General features: G+C 45.9%; 2 protein-coding genes across 6 annotated transcripts in view; one reads left to right on the top strand and one right to left on the bottom strand.

Moving 5' to 3' along the window:
- Positions 1-5,515: 5,515 nt before the first annotated feature.
- On the top strand, positions 5,516-7,390 carry LOC138839943 (40-kDa huntingtin-associated protein). The gene is made up of 2 exons (XM_070039426.1): positions 5,516-5,664; positions 5,878-7,390. The coding sequence occupies exon 2, from the start codon at positions 6,125-6,127 to the stop codon at positions 7,265-7,267; it is 1,143 nt and encodes a 380-aa protein (XP_069895527.1). The 5' UTR covers positions 5,516-5,664; positions 5,878-6,124; the 3' UTR covers positions 7,268-7,390.
- Positions 7,391-9,802: 2,412 nt separating this feature from the next.
- Tmlhe (trimethyllysine hydroxylase, epsilon) overlaps positions 9,803-12,017 on the bottom strand; it is a 67,915-nt gene continuing 65,700 nt past the window's right edge. For all 5 annotated transcript variants that reach the window (XM_070039420.1, XM_070039425.1, XM_070039423.1 and 2 more), the window contains 2 exons: positions 11,761-11,899; positions 9,803-10,908 (listed from right to left, as the gene is read on the bottom strand). In XM_070039420.1, the coding sequence (XP_069895521.1) occupies positions 10,777-10,908; positions 11,761-11,899 (271 nt within the window). In that variant the 3' untranslated portion in view covers positions 9,803-10,776. The remainder of the gene's footprint in view (positions 10,909-11,760; positions 11,900-12,017) is intronic.

The following is a 12,017-nucleotide window of genomic DNA, read 5'->3' as shown; positions in this document are numbered from 1 at the left end:
ATTTATTGGAGTATATAATTCAAAAGAATATTTTCTAGTGATCTTCTGAATTTCATTGGTACTTGTTATAACATCCTCCTTTAAATCTCTAATTTCAATTTCTTTCTTTTGTTTAGTTTGGCTAAGAGTTTATTAGTCTTTCTTATCTTTTCAAAGAATAAACAATTTTTTTGGTTTTCCATTCCTTTTCTTTTCCATTTTATTGTAGTACTGGGTTTCTCATGGCCTTGTGTTAAACATTGTACTGCTGAACTATGCCTCAAACCTTTCTTTCTTGTGCTAATTTTATTTCAGATAGAATCTTGCTTTCTGCCCAGACCTATGTCTATACCAAAATCTACCTATTTTAGGCTTCCTTTCACGGCTGGGATGACATACCCATATCATCATATCATGTTCCTTCTGTTGAGATGGAGTCTTAGAAATTTCTGCCTGAAAAGGCCTGGCTACCCTCTGAATCTTAGCTTCCCACACAGCTAGACAGGCATGCATGCACTACTAGCACTCAGCAGATGGATTTTTATCTCTGATTAGTTTTGTTTTGTTGTTTTCTTTTGTTGTGTTGAGGATCAAACTAAGGGCCTCACACATGCTAGATATGTACTCTACCACTGATGTACACCCTCAGCCATGCTTTCCAGTTCTCTAATTTCAGTGATGATCTTTATTGCGTTTTATTCCATTCATTTTTATATGGCTTCATAATTTATGCTTTTCTATTATCTTAAGGTGCAGGATTAGCTATTTGAGATCTCACTGATTTGTTAATGTAGGTACATATATCAAATTCCTTCATAGAAGTGCCTTTTCTTACATTAAGGTCTTTTATTAATTTTGAATTGATTTTGTACAAAGTGAAAGATACAGTTTTGATTTCAATCTCATACATGTGGACATTCAATTTTCCTAGAACCACTTGTTAAAGAGGTTGTGTTTTTTCAAATGTATGTTTTTTGTTACCATTGTCAAGAACCACATGGCTGCAGCTATGTAGGCTCATTTCTGGTTCCCCTAATCTATTCTGTTCATCTACATTTGTGTTTTTGTGCCAGTTCCATGTTGGTTTTGTTGCTATAATTCTATGGTATAAAATGTGGTGCAGTAATACATCTAGCATTTCTATTTTTCTCAAGATTACTTTGGCCTTTTAGTGTCTTTTGTGCTGCAATGTGAATTTTAGGATTGACATTTTTTTGGGGGGGTTCCGGTCGTGGGCCTGAACTCAGCCTGGGTGCTGCCCCTCAGCTCTTCAGCTCAAGGCTAGCGCTCTACCACTTGAGCCACAGCGCCACTTCTGGCTTTTTTTTCTTTTTGCTTATGTGGCTAAGGAATCAAACCCAGGGCCTCATGCATGCAAGGCAAACGCTCTACCACTGAGCCACCTTCCCAGCCCCTGACTTTTCTATTTCTGGTTTGAGTGTCACTGAAATTTCTGTATGGCCAGGTAAAAAAAAAAAACCCTCTAACTTATCCCAAGAATTCAAAGTCAGTTTACTGCAGATACCTACCTATGTTTATTGATGCAGTTTTTACAAAGCCAAGTTATGGACTCAGCCTAGGTTAACCATCAGCAAATGAATACAGATTATGTGGCATGTATTTACAATAGAATTTTATTCACCCATAAAGAATAATAAAATTATACTGCTTGCAGGAAAATAGATGGAACTGAAGATCGTCCTGTAAAGGAAAATAAGCTAGTCTCACAAAGGTAAGTGTTGCACATTTTCTTTTTTATGTGAATTTTGGTGGAATGGAGCAATGAAAGTAAAAGGAAGACTATTATACATGTGGAAGAGGGAAGCTGAGAGGGGAGATAAGAAAGGGACCTGGAGGAGTGAATAGGAATAAAGACCATTATAGTCATGTACTATCGTTTGAATGTGAAATGTTCCCCACCACCTCATGTGTTGAATTAGCAGTATTTTGGAAGGCTCTGGAAACTGTAGGAGATGGGGAATAGCTGGAGGAAGTAAGTCATGGCAAGCATTCCTTTGAAAGTTTTCCTGGTCCTCTGTCCCTTTCTCAAACTCTATACTTGATTTCTGCTATGAAGTAAAAATGTTCCTAGGCCCCAAACTCCCATCTGAAAGCACCCATCCCAGAAGACCACATAGACACAGTCACTCACAGGAAAAGGAGTTTATTGCCAGCCAAGTCTGACAAGGCCTTCTCCTCCATGGGAGAGAGAGAGAAAAATAATGCCTATCTCTTTCCCAGGGATATCCTTATATTCAGGGCTAGAGGCAGGAGGCACTCTGGTGCACAGCTGGTCACTGAAAACAGTGCATAGGTAGGGTGGAGTTTAGGTCTGGGTGGAGGGTGTTCTGCTGATGCAGAGATACATGCTGAGGGCCTGTGAAGCCCCAAATGGAGGACAGACTAACATCATCAAGATGATGTTCTGCTCAAGTATATGGGGACAAGTAACAATGGACTGAAGCAACATAAATCTTTGTTCTTCTTAGGTATTTTGGTACCAACTATGCTAAAGTAAATAGCAAGGCATGTTTGGGAATGCCATATAAAACCAATTATTTGTACAATAAATATAGGCTAATAAAATGTTTTAGGGAAAATAATACTCCTACATTTTGCTTATTTATGAAAAACTGTTTGGTCTGTTTTTTTCTTTTCTTGATATATTTTAGGGTTAGTTTATAAACTTCTGCAAAACACTTTGTGAAATTGATAAAGGATTTGTTGACTCTGTAAATCGATATGAAGAATATTGCCTCTAATAAATACTGAGTTTTAAGTCCAGGAGGATGGAAATCCTATTTATTTATTTAGATCTTTAACTTTCCTGAGCAAGATTGAAGGACTGACTCCCACCTTATTCCCCCAGGTCAAGCAAGACAACAGGTGCACACGAACAGGCTTGACCACATGCCTGTCTGAAGGCAAGTTAAAATCTAGGCCTGGGCAAGTACACCACTTTTGCTCCCCAGGGGACAATAGCCCCTCAAACCAGGTGGAACATTCCATTCTGGACCTAACTGAAAGTACCCACCCTTATCTCCCAGTCATTACAGCCTGTTTTTTACTCCTTTGCTTCCTTGTTAAGCCCTATGTAAGCCCACCCCCAAATACAGTCCCTCGCACAACCTCCAAACCCATGGGAAGGTCTGTACCCCTCACTGGCAATAAACAGTCAACTGTTGATGATTGAGTCTGTCCTATTTCTTTTCCATTCTCCTCCATTTTACTAACAAACATTATATACTTTCCATTGCATAAGTATTACACTTCTTTTGATAATTTTGTTCCTAGGTGTTTTGTGGTTTTATGTCATAATTGAAAATATTTCATCACACAAAAGGCTCCCTGCTCAGCAGGGTGTGCTCCTGAGCACACTGTTAAAATATCCAAAAGGTATCATTCACTCAGTTTCCCATGACTTTCTGAGTGGATATACAAAATGTGGTCTGTACATGCAGTAGAGTGCTTCATACTGCAACCTGGATGAACCATAAGGAATTCATGATGCTAAGTGAAAGCAGGCAAACAAAAAGTAACATATGCTTACCATATCCATCTATAAAAAATGTCCAGAACAGCTTGTCCTGTGCAGTCAAAAAACAGATTTGAGGCTGCCAAATGTGAGGAAGGTGTAGTTGGAGGTGGGGGTGGGCATAGACAGCGACTATGTCTATGGGGCACGTGGGCAGCAAAGATGGCGCTGAGAGGGAGTTGAGTTGGCAGAGCTCGATTTGCTTTACGTTCAGTGCCTAACCAGCCCATGGAAGCTTAGGTGCATGATAGGGTGCAACCTTTACAGTGATTGGTTCCTTCCCTTCCCATGCCACCCGGTCTTTTCTGCTTTAAAAAGTGCTTGTTGTGTGTTAATAAACGAGTTTTCCTGCTTGACTTGACTCCCCACTGCATCTAATTGTCTCCCTGGCTAGGGGAGGCTGGGGACCGGGCTAGTGGCCACACTTACTTTTCCTCAGACCCTGTCCGTCTTTCATGGGATGGACCAAGACCCAAAGTATGTCATCATTCGGGGAGTTGGGAAGATGCTGGGACAGACATATATATTTCTCCTAGGCTACCCATCTGCAGTCTTCTGTCTGCATTTATTATTGTGTATAGCCCAGTGAGTGATGTGATAAATACCTAAAGACCGCCAGTAGAGAAAAGGTTTCTCATTCCTTGGCAGGTTGTGCATATTGGGGTCCTTTTTGGGTAGAGAAAATGCCTTGGAAGCAGATGGTGGTGAATGTTGCAGGGCACTGTGAACATGCTCAATGACACTGAGTCTGGCTGACCCTCCCCCAGTCCCCTTCCTCCACTTAGAGTAACAAAAAGTGGAATATGGAGAAAGCATATAGAATTTCTGGGACACTAACAACCAAAAGTCTATACATCATGAAGCCTTAAAAGGAGAGACCAGACAAAGGAATCTCAAAGAAATAATGGCTTAGAACTCCCCAGAGGGAGGAAAATGGACATACTAACTTGTATAACCAAAGACCCCTAAACCTGTAAAGGTTTGTGCTGAGAAACATCATATTTAAATTATGAAAAGTCATAGACAAAGCCTAGTGCCAGGCTCAGGCTTGTAATCCTAGCTACTCAGGAGTCTGAGACGTGAAGGTCCAGGTTCAAAGCCAGCCCAGAAGGAAATCCATGAGGCTGTTATTGCCAATGAATCACCCAAAAGCCAGAAGTGGCATTGTGGCTCAAGTGGTAGAGCGCTAACCTTGAGTGCAAAAGCTAAAGGACAGCGTCCAGGTCCTGAGTCCAAGTCCCAGGTCTGGCACACAAAATGTTAAAAAGTTTGTGAGAGGCCTGGGAATGTGCTAAGTGGTAGGGTGCTGCCTAGCCTGCACAAAGCTCTGGGTTTGATTTCTCAGTACCAGACACACAGAAAATGCCAGAAGCGGCTCGGTGGCTCAAGTGGTAGAGTGCTAGCCGTGAACAAAAGAAGCTAAGGGACAGTGCCCAGGACTGGCAAAAAAAAAAAAAAAAAAAGAAAAAGAAAAAGAAAACCTTTGAGACTCCAATTAGCCACCAAAAAGCCAGAAGTAGAGCTGTGGCTCAAGTGGAAGAACGTTAGCCTTGAGTAAAAGGGCTCAGGGACAGTGGCCAGGCCGAGTTCAAGCTCCAGATCAGCACGCAAACCAAACAAACGAAACAAAAAGTTTGTGCGTCTCCATCTCCACCAACGGTCGGATACAGTGGCATACACCCGAAAGCTCAAGTAAGGGGATCCCAGCGCAGGCCTGCCTGCCCGGGCACGCAACAAGAGCCAACGGCTAAAATAACCAATGCCAAACGAGGCTGGAGGCCCGAGTGCAGAGGCAGAGCACCTGTCCAGCAAGCTGGAGGCCCTTGCCCTTTCCCAGCATGATCCAGGTCGGGTGGAAGCACGAGAATCGCCGCCTGAGGGGAGACGCCGGCTCCCGGCGAGCGAGCGACGGCACCTGCGCGCGACGGCACCTGCGCGCGACGGCACCTGCGCGCGACGGCACCTGCGCGCGACGGCACTTCCGGACGGGCTCGGGCGGACTGGTGAGGTCATTACCCGCCGCCGGCAGGCCCGCGTGCAGGCAGTTGGCACCGGGTCACTGTCGTGCCCGGCGTCCCTTCCAGGCGGCGGCTGGGACAGGAGCCCTCCAGGGTACACTCGGCTTTCAGACAGCCCCCGAGTCAGGCCAGGTGAGGTTGCCGGGACGATGGCATGCTGGGAGCCACGACAAGGGCCCCGCAGGCCCCACGTCTGAAGGCGATTGGGGAGGGGCTGGAGGGGTGGCTTGGGCTGCCACGAGGCCCGGTGTGCAGGTCAGGACGGCCCAGGGCCCCAGCCGGGTTTGCGTAGAGGACCACGCCGGTGTGGGTCCACGTCCCACCCGCTGTCATTCGTGCCCCCAGGGCGAGCCGGCGGCCAGGCCCAGGTCCGGATTTGCGGAGCGCCAGCGGCGGTGCCAGGGCAACCCCCTCCCCAGCTGTGACTGCGAGCGGCTTGAGCTCCCAGCCTCCTCCCGGGCGGCCTGCTGGTTGCCAGGCAACGGCGGGGCGGGAGCGCGGGCGGCCTACCGCGCCCCCCGCGGGGGCGCACGGCACGTCGCGGCTGGCCCGCTGCGTCAGCGCGCTCACCCGGAAAAGGCGAGCGGTCGACATGGCGGCCTCTTCGTCAGGCTTGGGCCTCGGCCTGGGCCTGGGCCTAGGCGGCGGCGGCGGCGGCGGCGGCGGCGGCGTAAGCCCAGGGTCCGAGGCCGGGGACTTCCTGGCTCGGTACCGGCTGGTGTCGAACAAGCTGAAAAAGCGTTTCCTGCGGAAGCCGAACGTGGCCGAGGCCGGCGAGCAGTTCGGACAGCTGGGCCGGGAGCTGCGCGCCCAGGAGTGCCTGCCCTACGCGGCCTGGTGCCAGCTGGCCGTGGCGCGCTGCCAGCAGGCGCTGTTCCACGGGCCCGGGGAGGCGCTGGCCCTGACCGAGGCCGCGCGCCTCTTCCTGCGCCAGGAGTGCGACGCCCGGCAGCGCCTGGTCTGCCCCGCCGCCTACGGCGAAGCTCTGCAGGCGGCCGCTAGCGCCCTGAGCGCCGCTGTGCGCCTGCACCTGGAGCTGGGCCAGCCGGCCGCCGCCGCCGCCCTGTGCCTGGAACTGGCCGCCGCCCTGCGCGACCTGGGCCAGCCGGCCGCCGCCGCCGGCCACTTCCAGCGCGCCGCCCAGCTGCACCTGCCCCAGCTGCCCCTGGCCGCGCTGCAGGCGCTTGGCGACGCTGCCTCGTGCCAGCTGCTGGCGCGAGACTACACCGGTGCCCTGGCGGTCTTCACGCGCATGCAGCGCCTGGCGCGCGACCATGGCAGCCACCCCCTGCCGCCGCCCCCGCCGTCGCCGCCCCAGCAGCCGGGACCCGGTGCGCCCTCTGCGCCGCTCCCCGCGAACTCGGGCTCGGCCGCGCCCTCCCCCGCCACGCTGGGCGCCTTCTCGGACGTGCTGGCCCGGTGCGAGGTGTCCCGCGTACTGCTGCTGCTGCTCCTGCAGCCGCCACCCGCCAAGCTGCTGCCCGAGCACGCCCAGACCCTGGAGAGGTACTCCTGGGAGGCCTTCGACAGCCACTGTCAGGACGGCAGCAGCTGCCAGCTTCCCGAGGAGCTGTTCTTGCTGCTGCAGTCCTTGGTCATGGCCACCCATGAGAAGGACACGGAAGCCGTCAAGTCGCTGCAGGTGGAGATGTGGCCACTGCTGAGTGCCGAGCAGAACCACCTCCTTCACCTAGTTTTGCAAGAAACCATCTCCCCCTCGGGACAGGGCGTCTGATGAATCCCATCAGCCAAGATGCCCTTTGGCCTGAGACCCAACCACCCCACAGCACGCCCAGTACCTTTCCCCTCCCCTCCCCACTTTGCCACTGGGGAGAAATAAAAGATGGGTCTTCCTGCTCCTGTGTTGTCTGTCATTCCCTTCGCCACCATGGGCGTGATTCATGAACTGAAAGATAGCTTCTAGAAGCCCATTTTAAGGCAGCAGGGTGGGAACGAGGCACAATAGGTAGGTCCTGTTGGTGTATGTGTGTGCTGGTTGGTACCCCGGAACTTGAACTCAGGCCTCTAGCTCCCTTGACTTTTTCCCTCAAGGCCTGTGCTCTACCACTTGTACCAAGGATCCCCGTCTGACTTTTTGCTTTTCTCCCTGGGCTGGCTTAGAATTAGATCTCGGCCTCCTGAGTAGCTAGGATTTTACAGGCCACAGTAGATCGTTTTGACTAATCAGTGCTGTGGAGAAAGTGGCTCTGTTCCAAAACTGCAACGTGAGGGATGCGAGTTTTTCAGGCCTCTTCCTTTTTCCTCCATTCCTATTTTGTTTCCTAGAGGTCAGTTGCATTTGCAGTCTTTAAGTGCATCAACAGTATGTCCTCATCATGACTCCCATAAGCCCATAGCTTTGTCTTCTTGGCCACCAAGTTTCACATTGTATCTACTATACATGTTCGTGGGACTCATTGTATATCTTGCATTCTTGTTGGCGTTAGAGCCCTAGATCAAGGATCAAGCTTTATTAGCTTACATAAAGATGTTCAGTTCAACAGTTCCAGCACCAGTTAACTTAGCTGCATTGGAAATTACATGATCCCTTCTGAGAGGCATTCTGTGATTTTCATGCAACTTTTAGTTGTATGTATAAGCAGTATGGCTTTCTTTGTATGGTGGGATCCCTTATATGCAAGGTGTTCAACTGTCAAGATTTCATTCCTTTGTCAAGTGTCATGAATATGTTGAAATATCACCCTACATGTCATTATGTACAATTAATAGATGTTTGTTAAAAAACTAAAAGTCAACTTTGTTCCAATTGTAAAACAATTTAGCCATTTTCTAATTCGTCGTTTTATTTTTCAAAGCAATAAAATAGGAACTGTTTAGAATGTCACTTCTTTCTCAGCAATTTGCTTTGGCAACATGCTAAAATCATACCTTTTTTTTTTTTTTTTTTGGTTGGTCGTGGGGCTTGAACTCTGGGCTTGGGCGCTGTCCCTGCGCGCTCTTCAGCTCAAGGCGAGCGCTCTACTCTACTGCTTGAGCGACAGGGCCACTTCCGGTTTTTGAGTGGTTTATTGGAGATAAGAGTCTCATGGACTTTCCTGCCAGGGCTGGCTTTGACCCTCGATCCTTAGATCTCAGCATCCTGAGTAGTTAGGATTACAGGCGTGAGCCACCGGCGCCCGGCTTTAAAATCATACCTTTTGAGTGTAATATTTAAGGTGCTTTCTAGGAGAGAGGCTATGTGTGTCTCAAAATGGATTGCTTTTCTGCTTCCATTTCTACTTTAACTGTGAAAGTAATGGCAAGTCCAGGAGAAGCCCCAGCCATAATGTTCATTTCTCTACTGTCATTTTGATACCAGGAGGGGTCCTACTGAGTCTTCAGATGTTCAACTGATTGCAAAGGTAGAGAGGGTGAATGTGGTTTTTCTGGAATATTCTTCTCAACTCTGCCTACAGACCTGGGTACCTACCTTCTTAAATTTTTTTTGCCAGTCCAGGGGCCTGGGCACTGTCCCTGAGCTTCTTTTGCTCAAGGCTAGTGCTCTACCATTTGAGCCATAGCACCACTTCTGGCCCTTTCTGTTTATGTGGAACTGAGGAATTGAACCCATGGCTTCATGCATGCTAGGCAAGCACTCTACCACTAAGTTATATTCCCAGCCCCTGTTAACATTTCTAGCAGAAAAGCTTAGGCTTATGGTTCACACCTGGTGATGACATTTTGACTTAGGTTTCTTGTGTAACCTGCTTGCACAATGGAGGGAGAGTGAGGAATGAACACTGGACTTTTTCACAGGCTATATGATGTGATAATGTCATCCCTCTTATAGGTAAGGAATAGATGGTTCCATGTTATTCATTTTCTAACATTTCTCACACTTAATATCTAATATAATGATTATCAATGCGTCCTGGACAGTTTTTAAGGGTGTTAAGGCTCACAGCAAAGCAAACAATTGAGTGAATGTTAACCTGCAGTATGATAGCACTTATTCATCAGGCATACATCTGAAGCAGTGTGATGCTTACAACTTGTAAGCAAACTGCAGATTTCAATAGGAACAATATCAGTGATGTCATTAAAAAATCAACAATAGCTGCCATGGTGGTGCAGGTTTATAATCCCATCCTGTGGTTAAGGTCAAGGCAGAAGGATTTGAGTTTGTTTGAGGCCAGTTTGGAGCTACATAGTCAGTTTAGGGTCAGTTTGATCTACATAGTGAGACCTTGTCTCAAAGAAACAGGAAATTGAGAAATAAAAAAACAACCCCAATATCCCTAAAGCAGAAACAGCAACAGACAAAAAGTGCTATTGTCCTAGATTGATATTTCTTAAAATGAGATGTACAAATTTCCAGCAAGTATATGAAAACTCAAGATGAGTAGTTATGAGGAAAAGGCAAATCTAAGCCACAATGAGAAATACTCTTTTTGCAGTCAGAATGGCTGTTATAAAATGTACAAAAATAATAAGTGTTAGTGAATTATAAAAAAGGAAGTATTATATACTCTTGGTAGAAATGTAAATTAGCATAGCCACTATTGAACACAGTATGGGAAATCCTCAAAAAATTAGTAATCTACTATATCATCCAGCTACTGCTTTCTAGGTGTACATCCAAAAGAAATCAGCACATCAGAAAATACCCACATACTCCTGTGATGCATTATTCACAATAGATATGATATTGAATCAGCCTAAATGCCTGTGAATGGATGAAGCAAACTCTGTGTGTGTGTGTATATATATATTCATTTATAAAAAAGAAAAGTGATACCTTTCATTTGTTGGAATGGATAGGACTAGAAGACGTGTTAAGTGAAATAACCACACAGAAATACAAGTAGCCATATATTGTCTCATACATGGATGCTAAGGCCAAAAATTTAGCAAGTTTTGCTTTATCAATACTTTTTCATTTTTAGAATGCATTGTATTCTAAGGGATTTAATTGAAAGAAGTTTCACTCAGTAAATGTAATTGATTTCTTTTTACTATAAATGTTGTATTGATAAAGTAAAATAAAGTCATATCAAAAGGTTTATAAAACAAGTAGGCTTATGTTATAACAAGAAAATGGCTCTTCCACTAGATGGCTGATGTTAGATAAATCAGAAACCTCATTTCTCTAACAGGTTTCCTCTATTAGAGAATTACATAGCTTCTGTTTTGTTGGATAGATTAAGGAAACCATGTAAGGTAAGTTCTGACTTATTACTCTGTTTATAGGAAATTCTGGTGGCCAAGATGCTAAGTATATTCATAAACCCAAGGCTGTCAAATTTAAGCCTGAAGCCCCAAGAGACGAGCAGTGTTTAATACATCATCTCGTGTTAAATAGCAGCCACAGAGGTGCCGGTAGCCAGTGAAGGATTCCCTACCATGTAGGACTCGCCAGTTGTCAATGAATAGTACCTGCAAATGGGTAAAAGAGAAAACAGTATCAAAAATCCTAAACCAAGAGAGACCAAATTTAAGTTCTGTGGTTATTCTCAATGAGATACTTTTGAGATTATATAGACTTTTGAGACTAAGATGTGTATAATCCTATACATAATAGCCTCAAAAGAAGTTATAAAAGCAATATTTGCTAATAGGACCTGCATTTAGGGAGCTCATTTCTTGAACAATTATTCTGTTTTCCAATGTAAATTATGTAACTGGATTCCATCTTTTTCTTACTCTATACTTATTCAAAGGGTAAACTACTGTTTCATTATGATAAGCTGAATATATTTTTTCACCCAGAGGAAATATCAAGATTTGAAAAATGAACTGGATGTGGTGGCTCATGCCTGTAATCCCAGTTACTTGAGAGAATGAGATCAGAAGAATCATGGTTTGAGGCCAGTGGGGGCAAAAAGTTATAGAACTAACAGTGGGTGCAGTGCCATGTGCTTCTCATCACTGCTACAGTGGAAAGTAGTATTGGAGTCTGGTTGGGGCTTGGTAAAAACCCTTAGCCTTTATCAAACTAATCAGTGTGAATAAAAGGGCTAGGAACATGTCTCTGTGGTAGAGTGCCAGCCTAACAAGCATGAGGCACTAAGTGTAAACCCATCACCCAAGTTATTCCCCACCCTAAACACAAATGAAATAAAGCTGGAAGGAATCTTAGGGATCTTTTAGCTAAATTTCTCATCATTCAGTAAGTTAGTGGCAGGACTTCTCTTTTTTCTTTCTAGCACTGTGACACATATTAAACAGATATCCTTCACTGGTTTGGTAAAACAAATTTACTAGACATTTTTAAAGTTTAGGACCTACCTTTCCAGGTTTTAGTTTGACCCAAAGCTCATTCTCAGGTCTTCGCAACTCAACTGTCAGAGTCCGGTGTGCTGTATACCAACGATGGACAACATCATAAGGTACAGTATTGATGACAGCCCGGTCATAGTTGTTGTACCTAACAGAATCATCAGAAATATCTCAGACACATGAACATTGTTGACTATTTTTAGATAATGTTTCTCTTTCTTAAGTACTTTTTTTGTTGTTGTTGGTTATAGGCTTGAAGTCTGGGC

Source organism: Dipodomys merriami, unplaced genomic scaffold, assembly GCF_024711535.1.
Source record: "Dipodomys merriami isolate MVZ:Mamm:240054 unplaced genomic scaffold, mDipMer1.0.p SCAF_3, whole genome shotgun sequence".
NCBI lineage: Eukaryota > Metazoa > Chordata > Mammalia > Rodentia > Heteromyidae > Dipodomys > Dipodomys merriami.
The sequence above is the reverse complement of the archived record's forward strand: the minus strand, read 5'-3'. Positions and strand labels throughout refer to the sequence as shown.